The following is a 13079-nucleotide window of genomic DNA, read 5'->3' on the forward strand; positions in this document are numbered from 1 at the left end:
AGCAAAGAGAGCATATTAGAAAAGGTTAGCGGGTAACAAAAAAGGGAAAACTCTAAAGTCTTTTATAACCACATTAGGAATAAAAGGATGGTTAAAGATAGGGTGGGGCCGATTCAGGACCAAAATGGAAAGCTTCTGTGCAGGCAGAGGTCAAGGCTGAGGTACTTTGAATGAGTATCTTGCATCTTGTCTTAACAAAATAAGAGTAAAGGAGGAAGGGTAGAGAAATTGGATAAGATAAAATAGATAGTGAGAAGGTACTGAAAAGATTAGCAGCGCTCAAAGTAGAAAAGTCACCCCGTCCAGATGGGATGCATCTGAGATTGCTGAGGGAAGTAAGGATGGAAATAGCGGAGGCTCTGGCCACAATCTTTCAATCCTCCTTGGTGCCAGAAGACTGGAGGGTTGCAAATGTTACTCCCCTGTAGAAATATGGGAAGAGAGATAAGCCTAATAACTACAGACCAGTCAGCCTAACGTCGGTGATAGGGAAACTTCTAGAGACCATTGTCCAGGACAACATTAATTATCACTTGGAAATACATGGGTTAATAAAGGACAGCCAACACCGATTTGTTAAAGGCAAAATTAACTTGATTGAGTTCTTGGATGAAGTAACGGAGAGGGTTGATGAAGCTAGTGCAGTTGATGTAGTATATATGGATTTTAAAAAGGCGCTTGATAAAGTGCCACATAATAGACTTGTAAGCAAAAGTCCATGGAATTAAGGAAACAGTGGCAGCATGGATCCGATATTGACTGGAAGACCGAAAGCAGAGGGTAGTGGTGAATGGTTGTTTTTTCATCCAGAGACCGCAAGGCCCATTGTTCCTGACCTCGGGGGCCGACGTCTCCTTCCTCATCCACATACCCACCTTCCCTGTCAGTCCTCCCCTTCGCCTCCCACATTCCATCACCAACTATCACCTCTGTATCGGCCTACAAAAGTCCGCTCCCTCTCCAGTAAAACACTCACCATCCAAGACCTCATTGTTGACAAAACATCGACTTTCTCGCCCTCAATGACATCTTCCCCCTGATAGAAACCACACCACCTGGCTACACCTTCCATCATACCCCTCGACCCAACCACCGTGGTGGCTATCATCTCCCAGTCCCCGCTCGGCCTATCCTCTTACTCCTCTGGAACCTTTTCCTCCTTTGAGCACCTTATCCTTTATCACCCCTCCAACCTTTCCCTCAAAGTTCTCCTTATCTATCACCTCCCCCAAGCCCTCCCCTACCTTCATCCCCGACATCTCCACCCTCCTATGTTCCCTCTCCCTCTGCTCCGAACACTTCCTCATCCTTGGCGACTTCAACCTTCACTTCACCCCCTCCTGCTCTGCCTCTGCTGATTTCTCCTTCCTTATCTCCTCCCTCAACTTCTCCGTCCACGTTCACTCCGCCACCCACGTCCGCGGTCATCCCCTCGACCTGGTGATCACTCAGGGCCTCACCGTCTTGGACCTCATCATCATTGACAAAGTGATCTTGGACCTTCACTTCATCTCCCTTAACTCCTCAGTCCCTCTCCTCACTGCCATGCAACCCACCTTCATCTCCTACCACCCCTGGAAAAAATCTTCCCCCACCCCCCCCATCCCACCCGGCTGCCTTGGAGTCATCGGAACTTCTTCCCTTCTCGGCTTCCTGCTACAATGACATATCCTCCTCCAACCCTGGCCCCTACCCATCCCTCCCTCCACACCTTCAAACCTGTATCCCCCTCCTCTCTCACCACCACTATAGATCCGCATGAAACCGACCACCTGCTCCCTCGACCCCATCCCTACCCCTCTCCTTACCTCCCAGACATCATAAACCTCTCCCAGTCCACTGGTACTGTTCCTCTCCCGCACCAAGCTCCGTGACTCTATCACCCCCATCCTCGGCCGACCCCACTGGCTTCCCATCACACAGAGGATACAGTTCAAGATCCTCCATGGTCTTTCTCTCCCCTACCTCTGCAACTTCCTAACCGCCTATTTTCCTGCCCGCTCCCTCCGCTCAGCGGGCTCCAGCCGCGGGCCTTCCGCGACTCTGACCCCATCCTCTGGAACTCCATCCCGCAGTCCCTCCGCCTTGCCCCCTCCCTCGCCTCCTTCAAGACGCATCTCAAGACCCTCCTCTTCGACTGTGCTTTCGATCACCCTGCTTCCCCCACTGCCCTCCACCCTCCCCAATCCCGACCCCCAGCTCGTGTCTGAAACTCTTGACTGTCCAGCGCCTTAGGAGCACCCGACGTGAAAGGCGCTATACAAATGTAATTTTGTTGTTGGTTTCAGACTTGAGGGAGGTATGCAGTGGTGTTCCCCAAGGCTCGGTAACAGGACCACTGCTCTTTTTAATATATATTAATGACCTGGACTTGAGAGAGCAGAATTTTAAAGCTCCCAGGTGACACAAAATTTGGAAATGTAGTAAACAGTGAGGTGGATAGTAGCAGACTGCCGGAGGACATAGACAGGTTGGTGAAATGGGCAGACATATGGAAGATGGAATTTAATGCAGAAAAGTGTGAGGTGATGCATTTTGGGAGGAGCGATGAGGAGAGGCAATATACAGTAAATGGTACAGTTTTAAAGGAGGTGCAGGAACAGAGAGACCTGGGGGCTCACATACACAAATCATTGAAGGTGGCAGGGCAAGTTGACAAAGCAGTTATAAAGAGAATGTAGGATCCTTGGTTTTATAAATAGAGGCATAAAGAAGCAAGCTATGTTGAACATTTACAAATCACTGGTTAGGTTTTAGCTAGCCTATCGTGTCCAATTCTGGGCACCACACTTGACGAAGGATGTCAGGGCCTTGGAGAGGGTGCAGAGGAGATTTACCAGAATGATAACAGGAATGAGGGACTACAATTATGTGGGGAGACTAGAAAGGCTGGAAGTATTCTCCTTAGAGCAGAGAAGGTTGAGGGGAGATTTAATAAAGCTGTTCAAAGTTATGAGGGATTTTGATAGCGTAGATAGGGAAAAAATTGTTTCCTCTGGCTGGTGGGTTGGTAACTACAGGACGCAGATTTAAGTTAATTGGCCAAAGAACCAGAGGGGAGGCTAGGAGAATATTTTTNACCCAGCGTTATGAAGGTCTAAAATGCACTGCCTGAAAGGGTAGTGAAAAAGCAGATTTGATAATGGCTTTCAAAAGGGAATTAGATAGGTACTTAAAAAGGAAGAATTTTCAGGGCTATGGGTAAGAGCAGGGGAGTTGAACTAGTTGGTAGGTCATTCAAAGAACCGGCACAGGCACAATGAACCGAATGACCTCCTTCTGTGCTGTAAAATTCTGTGATGCTATGATATCTTATGAAGCACATTGAGACGTCTCAACGATGTGATAAGGTGCTATATCAAATGCTAGAATTATTATTATTGTTTTAGCCCTTATATTCACAAATAGGGCCATAAGATATTTTAACACCAGTATAGGCTAGCTGTTTTCTACTCCAGAACTCTTTTGGATGAGATGGTCTTGCTGGACAGACATTCATTGTGTAAACATTTTATCAGTATCATGGGAAATGTTCAGCTCAGTGTAGTGGTCCCACAGGGAATATCATTAGCGCTGATCACTTCAAAAAGTAAAATGTTGTCGTATTATATTGCTTCCTTTTGTGGCCCCATAATATTATTCTATAAGCATTCTGCTCCTGGTTTATTGATGTGTTATACGGCAACAGACAAGCAATGTAGGGAACACTTTGGCCAACCTGACTGGCCTGTAAACCCTGATGCCAGAGTTGACAAGTTGTCCATTTCTCTGGAGTTTCTTCCTCTTTTTCTCTGCCACGTACCGTTCTTTCAGAGATCAACCTCTGATCCCGAACAAGCTATTGTAAGATTTGCGTGTGAGGGTTGGAACTTGAAATCAACCCTAATAATCCTTGCATTTTGATATAGCGCCTTATCACATCTTCGAGACGTTTCAAAGCACTTCAGAGAATATACTGTAAAGTGAATTGACTGTATATTTTATATGCAAAACAAGGTAGTCAGTTATGCACAGCAGTGTCCCACAAACATTCGTGGATTAAGTGACCAATTTTTTTTTAAGGAATTATTAACCCCGGAAAAATGATCCACCAATCAACTAAAAACTGGGTTCCTACTTCTGCTCGGTAAACAGCGGCGTGTGGAGTAAGGAAACTTGCCCAGCGTTTCGTCTTGCCGGGAATTGAACCCAGGTTTCTCGCTTGCGAGGCGAGTCCTCTAACCACTGAGCTATAGGACCTCACAGTTTTGATAAGAATAATATGCTGTACCACACATCTCTACGTCCTTGGATGATAATAATAATAATAATCCTTGCCTTTGGTGGCGTGCTTTATCACGTCATTGAGTTGTCGCAAAGCGCTTCACAGAATATATGGTAAAGTGGGTTGACTGTGTTTTGAGGGCGAACCTCCTCTAGAGTGAGTAAGCAGTGAGCAGGTTCCAGGTGCTTTCCCACAGAGAGAGTAAACTAGGCCTCCATGTTGCCGCTGACAGAGTGTGACAGTTGTCTGCCTGTTGAGTAACCTTGTGTGACCTGGATAATGTAGTTGTAACGTGGCTTAAAAAGAAAGTTGGGAATCCCAAATATTTGGAGGATTGCTGATTGTTTTGAAAAAAACGATTGCGTTCTTGTGGAAAATTATGGTCACACGTAAGCCAAGATTGTTGGTTTACCCTAGTTGGCTACATTCTCTCTGCCTGATCTGCAGTAACTGGAGGGTTTGAGCTGACAGAATAGATCTGTCAGTTTTATTTTAAAGCTCATTCTTTCACTAGTTATAAAGTTAGGCTGGTGCCACGGCTTAATTACAGCAGATTGTTATTGTGGAGACCATTTAACCAGGGCTGAAGTCCGCGCTGCCAGACATTTCTGCCAGACATTTACAATTGATCCATGTTGCTGACTGTTTAACTAATCCTAGGACTGGACTGGCAGAGGATTGGCATATCTAACATTCCAGTTTGCAAAGTATTTAACCGTTTAAGTACTGGAATTTCATGATGCACAATTTTATTTTTCTCCCTTTAACATATGTTTTCCCGGTGGCTTCTCGAGTGAAAGGGATGACTTGTATGCCAGAAGTTGCTGGTGAGAATGGCTACAATGGACTGAGATAGTTCGCTGAGGTCAGCCTGGGTGGTGTTTGGGGTGTTATTGACCTTGAGTTAGGAAGTGAGGGTGCAAGCTGGACTGTTCATTCCTCATCACAATCCAGCGATCCTCTGCTGGAAGGTGAGTGGGTGTGGACATGGAGACCATGCTATGTTTGGTTGAGTAGCCATGCCAACATTCACACTCAAGGTTCACACGTGAGTAATGGTTACTTTGACAAGGGCAAGATACCAAAGGAACTCTGCTCATGGAACTGTGCCCAACCGAATGAGAGAGGAGTGTGAGAGGGGAGATTATTGAAGGAAACTTGTTAGAGCTTTTTGAGAGGTTTCAGGTTCAAGATTCTGAAGGACAATTTTAGATTGGATGCCATGTATTTCTTTACATGGAGGGTATTCAGACTGGCTCCAGTTGATTGCACTCTTGCCCCTGAATCAGAAAGTTCTGAGTTCAAGCCGCACATCGTGACTTTGAGCTCGTAGCTAAGCTGACATTCAGTGCAGTGGGGAGCGCTGCATTGTTGGAGGCACCAAACTTCGGATGAGGCGTTAAACTGAACGACCCTCTGCCCTGTTCAGGTGAATGTTATAGATCTCGTTTCCTGTCTCACAAATCCCCAAATAAATAAAAATGGTCATTGGTTTCCTCCATTGAGTTATTCATTTGATACAACAACAACAATAGTTATATTTGTATAGCACCTTTCACATCGGAGGGATGTCCCAAGGCGCTGGCGTGCATTTAGATTGTGCCTTTCATATCGGAGGATCCTTTGGTCATATTTCGCCTACGAAATACACAGTCAATCCAACAATAACAAATTACCCTTGTATAGTGCCTTTCACATCGGCAGGACGGCCCAAGGTACTGGACAGTCAGGGATTTGGACCCGAGTCGTAATCCACTTCACAATATATTCTGTGAAGCACTTTAAGATGTTTCAATTATGTAATAAGACGCTATATCAAAGGCCAGGATTATTATTATTAAGAAAATTACATTTTTTTGCCATGATCAAAGGATCTTCCCGACGTGAACAGGTTGATCTAAATGCAGTTGAAGTAATGAAGTGATTTTGTTTGAACGGTGTAAGATAGTCTATCCTGATCTGTACCTGGGCGTTATCCAAAAGGTGTTGGAAAGATTCCCCAAACTGCTTATTCTGAAACCTTTGTTTCTTTCTTTCTTGGGTTGATGCAGGGCAGAGTGGTGGAGAATATTTCCAAACGCTGCGGTGGGTTTTTACGGAAGCTAAGCCTGCGAGGCTGCCTGGGTGTAGGAGACAACTCATTAAGGTAAGAGTCAGTTACTCTGGCATTTAGTGGAAGTGAACGGGGAGTGGCATGGCAACAATTGGCATTGATATTGAGCGAATCGGTCACTCACTTCATGGCTGTTGTGGGACGTAGCTGTGCGTCACTGCACTTTGTAGTGTATCCTGTGAAGCTCTTTGAGATGTCATCCTGATGTGAAAAACACAGTATCAAATGAGGAGATTCCTCTTTTTATTATTTCATCAAAACTTCAGTGTAACTGGGCCATTGGTTTCAGAGTGGAAGGTCAGCTCTGAAGAGGTTCAGCAGATCTGGGGTTCAGTAGATTAATAATAATAATCCTTGCATTGGGTGTAGCGCCTTTCATATCGGGGGGACATCCCAAAGCGCTTCACAGATACTGCGTATTTGGGTGAGTAAACAGCAAATGCGAAGATGGATTGGTGCAAAATGGCAGCAAGTGAGAAGGTGTGTCATATCTTCACAGTGTGATTGACACTAATTTATTGATGGTCATTGGTGCTAAAATCCACAGCCCAGGAATGTAATGGTGGAAAATAAAAATAACAGCCAATTGCAGTTACTTGTCACTTACTCTGCACACGGCGTGTCCCAGGCAGCTTAAACATTAACCATTAGAGTAAGTCTAACGTGCATATGATGCCTGCCTTCAATGATGTCAAAGGCTATCGGAATCCAGCCATGCTAGGGTGCACATGATACAATGACATATGATTTACATTTATACAGGCCCCTTCACATCATTAGGATGTATCGATTGTGTCATACTGCTAGCTGGGTACTTGAGCCAGGGTGGGGGGGTGGAGCAGGGATGGAAGCTGAAGAGGGTAAGTAGAGGAAATCCCCCTCAGGGATTGCTCTGGTCAGCGTGTGTCTGACATGCAGAAACCCAGGACCGTGCTTAGGGGTATCCACACCAGACTGAATGTGCCACATGGAAATCTACCTGTACCTGGAATGGAATACCCACTCTCGCCCTCGGAGAGACAGACCCTCCTTAGCTAATTCTGAAGAGTACTAGGCACGGGTTGGTGAGAGACCAGGCTGGGATGGGGTGGGGGTGGGGTCTGGAATCCCAAGAGTGTGTGCTATTTTCACAGAAAGCGACTACTATTGTTTATGGGACACAGGAGGGGGAGAAATTTTAGCAGTCTCTCACGTGGTGGGAAAGTGAAGTTCTAGGTAAATGTCCCAATGTACTCGCCTTGTACCAGTGTAACCTTGTCTCAAGTCCATTTGGCATGTAACGGTTCTCTCTTTCTCTCCCTTGTTTCGATGTCCTAGGACCTTTGCTCAGAACTGCAGGAATATTGAACAGTTAAACCTGAACGGGTGCACGAAAATCACAGACGCGTAAGTAAATGCACAGCCACATATTACGAAGTGCTGCCTTCCGGCTAGAGAGTCCTGCTTTCTGTAGAAATGACCTGTGGTCAATGTAACCACGTTAAAACCAGAGTGGCAGTGTACCCATTCCCTGTGTGTGAGGGGCCACTGGCCGGCTGATGGTGAAGGGAAGCAAACAGCACAACAACAAAATCACATTTGCGTAGGGCCTTTCACATCGGGAGGATGTCCCAAGGCGCTGGACAATCAGTGTTTCAGACCTGTGCTAGGGATCGGGATCGGGGAAAGTGGAGGGCAGGGGGAGAAGGAGGGTGATCAAATGCATGGTCTAAGAGGAGGGTCTTGAGACGGGTCTTGAAGGAGGCAAGGGAGGAGGTGAGGCAGAGGGACTGTGGGATGGAGTTCCAGAGGGTGGGGGCAGAGTGGCTGAAGGCCCGCCTGCTAATGGTGGAGCGGGAGAGGCGGAGGACGAGAAGCAAGCCAGAGCCTGCTGAGCGGAGGGAGTGGGCAAGTTGGTAGGGGGTTAGCAGGTTACAGAGGTAGGGGGGAGCAGGCTATTGAGGGCTTTGAAGGTTAGTCAAAGCGAGAAATGTGAATTTCTGACCAGTTTTAACAACTGCGCTAAGTTCTGGTTGAGAAATGCTTGAAAACACGGGACCACAATGCAGTCAGATAGTGGGGTGTTTTTTCTGACTTTAATGAGTACCTGTTTTTCACTGTGCCCACATATGTGTTTGCATGTGTGTGCTTGTGTAAAACATATATTAATGTTAACTATAAGTCAAGGAAACAGAGTAAAAATATCTTTATGCTCTAAGAGTTTGCAAATTCTATTATTTGAAACTGTTTAGAAATGATGTCATGGAGTACAACTGAGGAAAGTACCCCAGGTTGTGGAAAGAGTTGCAAGGTTAGTTTAAAGTGAATTATAATCTGCAAACACTTGCTTCAGAAGAGAACTTTGGTTTCCAGCCTGCAGCCAATTGCGCACTGCAGTGTGGATTGAGTGACCAATTTATTATTATTTTTTTTATTGAAGGAATTATTACCCCTGGAAAAGCGATCTGCCAATCGATTAACAACTGGGTTCCTACTTACTGCTAGGTAAACAGGTGTGTGGAGCAAGAAAACTTGCCCAACGTTTTGTCCTGCTGGGAATCGAACCCAGGTCTCGCTTACGAGACGAGTGCCCTAACCACTGAGCTACAGGACTCCAATGAGAAATGAACGTTTCATCTGGTGCTGCTTGTTCTCAGGATATTATTGGGGAAATCGCTTTTACTAACAGATTCGACTCTTAATTGGAGGAATAAGGATATTAGACTAATCTCTCTATTTGTGCTTGTTTTACAGAACCTGTACTAGTCTAAGTAAATTCTGCTCCAAGCTAAGAAGTCTAGATTTGGCATCGTGTACGTCAATCACAAACCTTTCTTTGAAAGCTCTCAGGTAAGCTCCAGCAATGCAGAGCCTCGGACTGTGATTTTACAAAGAATGTACAACAGGGGAACAAGCCACTCGGCCCAACCAGTCCATGCCGGTGTTTATACTCACATGAGTTTCCATCCCCACCTCCATACCCTCTATTCGCCTCTCCCTTAATCTTCCTCTTAAATTTGATACAGCGCCTTTCACATCAATAGAACGGGCTTCGCAGGATATACTGTACAGTGTAATGACTGTATTGTTGTTGGTGACCAAATAGTTAGCAATTAAACAGAGTAAAGCCTCTCGCTCCCTGATACTCTTCAATGAGATTCTGATCTCTAGCGCCAGCCTATTCCAGCCCAGGCTGGAGCTGTCCCTAGGCTGGAGAAGAGAACAATCTAACCAGGTTACTGTTGCTTGAACATTGAGCCAATAAGCCTGTGTTTAGACATTGGGGGAGCTGGTTTGGGTTCATCTGTGATTCTCCGCCCCCCCACTTCTTTCCCCCTCATTAATTGCCATTTAATGAGTAGCATGATGCATTAAAACACAAGTGACCTTATCAGGGAGCAGATTCTGAGTGCAATATTAATCTAACATTAGGACCACACTGAAAGCCAGGCATACGTAACTCTTTATTTCTAATGTTCTTTTATCAAACTAATATGCTTCAATTTCTCCTCAATGATCTCTTTCTTCGCCTCCCCCCCACCCACCCCTACAGACGCACACACACACTTCTGGGGCTGCATTGATCGCTGTACCCTTTAGTATAGCTCTGTCAGCGAATTGGTGAGCTGACCTTTTCAAAATAAGCAAGACAGCTATCCCCTCACTGATTTATTTTTAAGTGAAAATGGTCAGAATATCTTAAAAATATGAACAGCATTCACTCAAATTAAATATCGTCGTGTAACTTTAGGCAGTCTTGAGTGACGGATATTGTCAAAATTAACTTCAATTCACTGATTTGTGGTTTTACTACGATTGGTGCAGCCAGTTTTATTCAGCCTACATAGTGCTCTGATGAAGGTTGAACCTACAGTACTGTGTACTCGAATTTATCCATCCTTCAGATGAGATATAAAATCGAGGACCTGTCTGCATGTTCAGGTGGACGTTAAAGATCCCATGGCATTAATTAAAAAGAGAAGGGAATTTCCCCTTGTGTGCTGTCAACCATCCCCCAAATAAAATTGGTCACTCATGCCACGGCTGTTTCTGGGACATTGCTGTGTGCAAATTGGCTGCTATATTCCTCCACAAAATCCACATTGTTTACAACAATAACAATAATCATTGCACTTGATATAGCACCTTATCACGATGTTGAGATATCTCAAAAGCTTCACAGAATATATTGTAAAGAGAATTGACTGTATATTTTATGGGTGAAACGTGGCAGCCAATTGTGCACAGCAGCGTCCCACAAACAATTGTGGATTGAGTGACACCATTTTTTTTNGAGGGTTTATTAACCCCAGAAAGCGATCCACCAATCGACTAACAACCAGGTTCCTACTTGCTGCTAGGCGTGCAGAGGCGTGTGGAGTAAGGAAACTTGGTTCAGGTTTCGCTGCCAGGGAATTGAACTCGGGTCCTTTCACTTGTAAAAAGTGAATGCTCTAACCAATACATTGCAGGATTCCAATATATTCTGTGAAGGGTTTGAGACGTGTCAATGACATGATAAGGCGCTGTATCAAATGCAAGGATTATTATTACTGCATACAGTTCTGGTCACCACGACAGAACTGAATTCAGTAATAATATAAGTAATAATATAAGAGTAGTAATATAATAATACAGAAACAATATAAGAGCTGGCAATGCAGAGGAAAGCAATAAGGAGGATCTCTCAGTGTTAGAGGAATGAGCTATGAGGAACAATTAAACCGCAGCGTGTGAAGGTCCCATGTCTTACCCCTGTCTGTCTTTTGTATATTTATCTCCCAGCGAGGGGTGTCCACTGCTAGAACAGCTGAACATATCCTGGTGCGATCAGGTGACAAAGGATGGGATTCAGGCGCTGGTGAAAGGCTGTGGTGGATTAAAAACTCTGTTTCTTAAAGGATGCACACAGGTCTGTACAGCAATTCTTCTGCTACTCGTGAGGTGATGTGATTCCCAGTCAGAATTTTAACATCCAAATAACTTTTACAATGAAAGGATTAAAAAATGGCGATCAAACTTAGTAACTTTGATTTGATATATCAAATACAAGGATTATTATTATTCATAATGGTAGAATTTGGTGGGGAGCATAGGTGTGTTAAAGATTAATGGCTAAGGCTTTCTCTGTAGCGTCAGTGTTAGTCACGTAACCATCAATGTAAGTTTTTATTATAAATCTTTCCCTATCTTTGCGGAATCCAGCCTGAGCTTTACCTCCTATAAATCGTCGTTCTATTCCAAGACAATCTTGGAGGCCAAGGACAACCCCAGGCTCCTCTTCTCCATCACCAACTGACTCCACCGCCCACCCTCTCATGCCTCGCACTTCATCTCCTCCAACGCCAAAACTGCAAGGACTTCCTCGAAACCAAAGTCGAAGGGATTCACTCAGCTGCCTCTGCCCTTCTGACTACTAGCCCCTCCCCATCCCCCCCTCACATCCCGGCCTCTACCCATCCCTCCTTCGAATCTTTCTCCCGTCCTCTCCCACCGTCACCATAACCCACATGAAACCGACTACCTGCTTCCTCGACCACATCCCTATCCTTACCTCCCAGCTCCAATTCCTTGCCCCCCACTAATCACAGACATCATAAATCTCTCCCTGTCACACCCTTTTAAAAATAGCCGTCATCACTCCTTTCCCTAACAAACCTTCCCCGGCCCCATTCCTGCTCTCAAACCACCGCCCCATCTCCAACTTTCCTTTCCAGGGTCCTGGAATGAGTTATTGCTTCCCAACTTCACTCCTTCCTCTCCCGCCTCTGAATTCAAGAAACGCTCCAATCGGGTTTCCGTCCCGCCCACAGCACAGAAATAGCTTTGGTCAAAGTGACAAATGACATTTTGTCCATCTGCGAGGAGCTTCCTCTGCCTCCTCATTCTCCTTGATCTCTCTGGTGCCTTCGATACCGTTGACCACTCTATCCTCATCCACCCCCTCTCCTCTCACCTTAACCTTCACGGTTCTGTCCTTGACTGGTTCAGATTGTACGTTTCACACCGTCTCCACTTCATCTCCACAAACAGCTTCTTCTCTAGCCCCCGTACTGTCTCGTGCGGTGTTCCTCAGGGCTCTGTCCTTGGTCCCCTCGTCTTCAATATCTATATGCGCCCTCTTGGTGACATCATCTGCAGACATTGGGTCAACTTCTACATGTATGCTGATGACACCCAACTCTATCTCTCTGTCTCACCCTTGACTCCTGGACCACTGTCAGACATCAAGTCCTGGATGAGAGCTAACTTTTTTCAGTTGAACGTCAACAAGACTGAAGCTCTCCTGATTGGCTCTCATCAGTGCCTCCACACCTCAGGCGCTGACATCATCACCATCCATGGTTGCTCACTCCACCTCACTGAGCCAGTCTGGAATCTTGGCAACTTGTTTGACTCTCAGCTATCCTTTCTACCCACATCATCCGTGCCATGACCCTCTCTGCCTTCCCCTCACTTGGCAACATTGCCCGGCTCCGCCACTTTCTCACACCGCAGGCTACCGAAACCCTCATAACATCCATGGACTATGGAAACTCCCTGCTTGTCGGCCTCCCCAACTCCTCCCTCCATAGGCTGCAGATTATCCAAAACTCTGGGTTGGGGGTGGGGGGGACAGTTGGGACCACACCATCTGTTACCGTCTTTACTGTGTTTGGTGTCTCATTGCACTACCAGAGGCAGTCTCAGTCAAGGCACGGAAGCTTGGGTCGAATGGACACA

General features: G+C 45.7%; 1 protein-coding gene and 1 non-coding gene across 2 annotated transcripts in view; one reads left to right on the top strand and one right to left on the bottom strand.

Annotated features, from left to right (window-relative positions):
- The window catches only part of LOC103189457 (F-box/LRR-repeat protein 20), a gene marked incomplete at its 5' end in the record, with an annotated part of 59901 nt that overhangs the window by 39337 nt on the left and 7485 nt on the right, over positions 1-13079 (top strand). Inside the window, 4 exon segments of the mRNA XM_007909867.2 lie at positions 6316-6410; positions 7695-7763; positions 9111-9206; positions 11142-11268. Coding sequence (XP_007908058.1) covers positions 6316-6410; positions 7695-7763; positions 9111-9206; positions 11142-11268 — 387 coding nt within the window.
- Positions 8901-8970, bottom strand: trnat-cgu. Its single transcript has one exon. It is a non-coding gene; the product is annotated as a tRNA-Thr (tRNA).

Source organism: Callorhinchus milii, unplaced genomic scaffold, assembly GCF_018977255.1.
Source record: "Callorhinchus milii isolate IMCB2004 unplaced genomic scaffold, IMCB_Cmil_1.0 Scaffold23, whole genome shotgun sequence".
Classification (NCBI taxonomy): Eukaryota; Metazoa; Chordata; class Chondrichthyes; order Chimaeriformes; family Callorhinchidae; genus Callorhinchus; species Callorhinchus milii.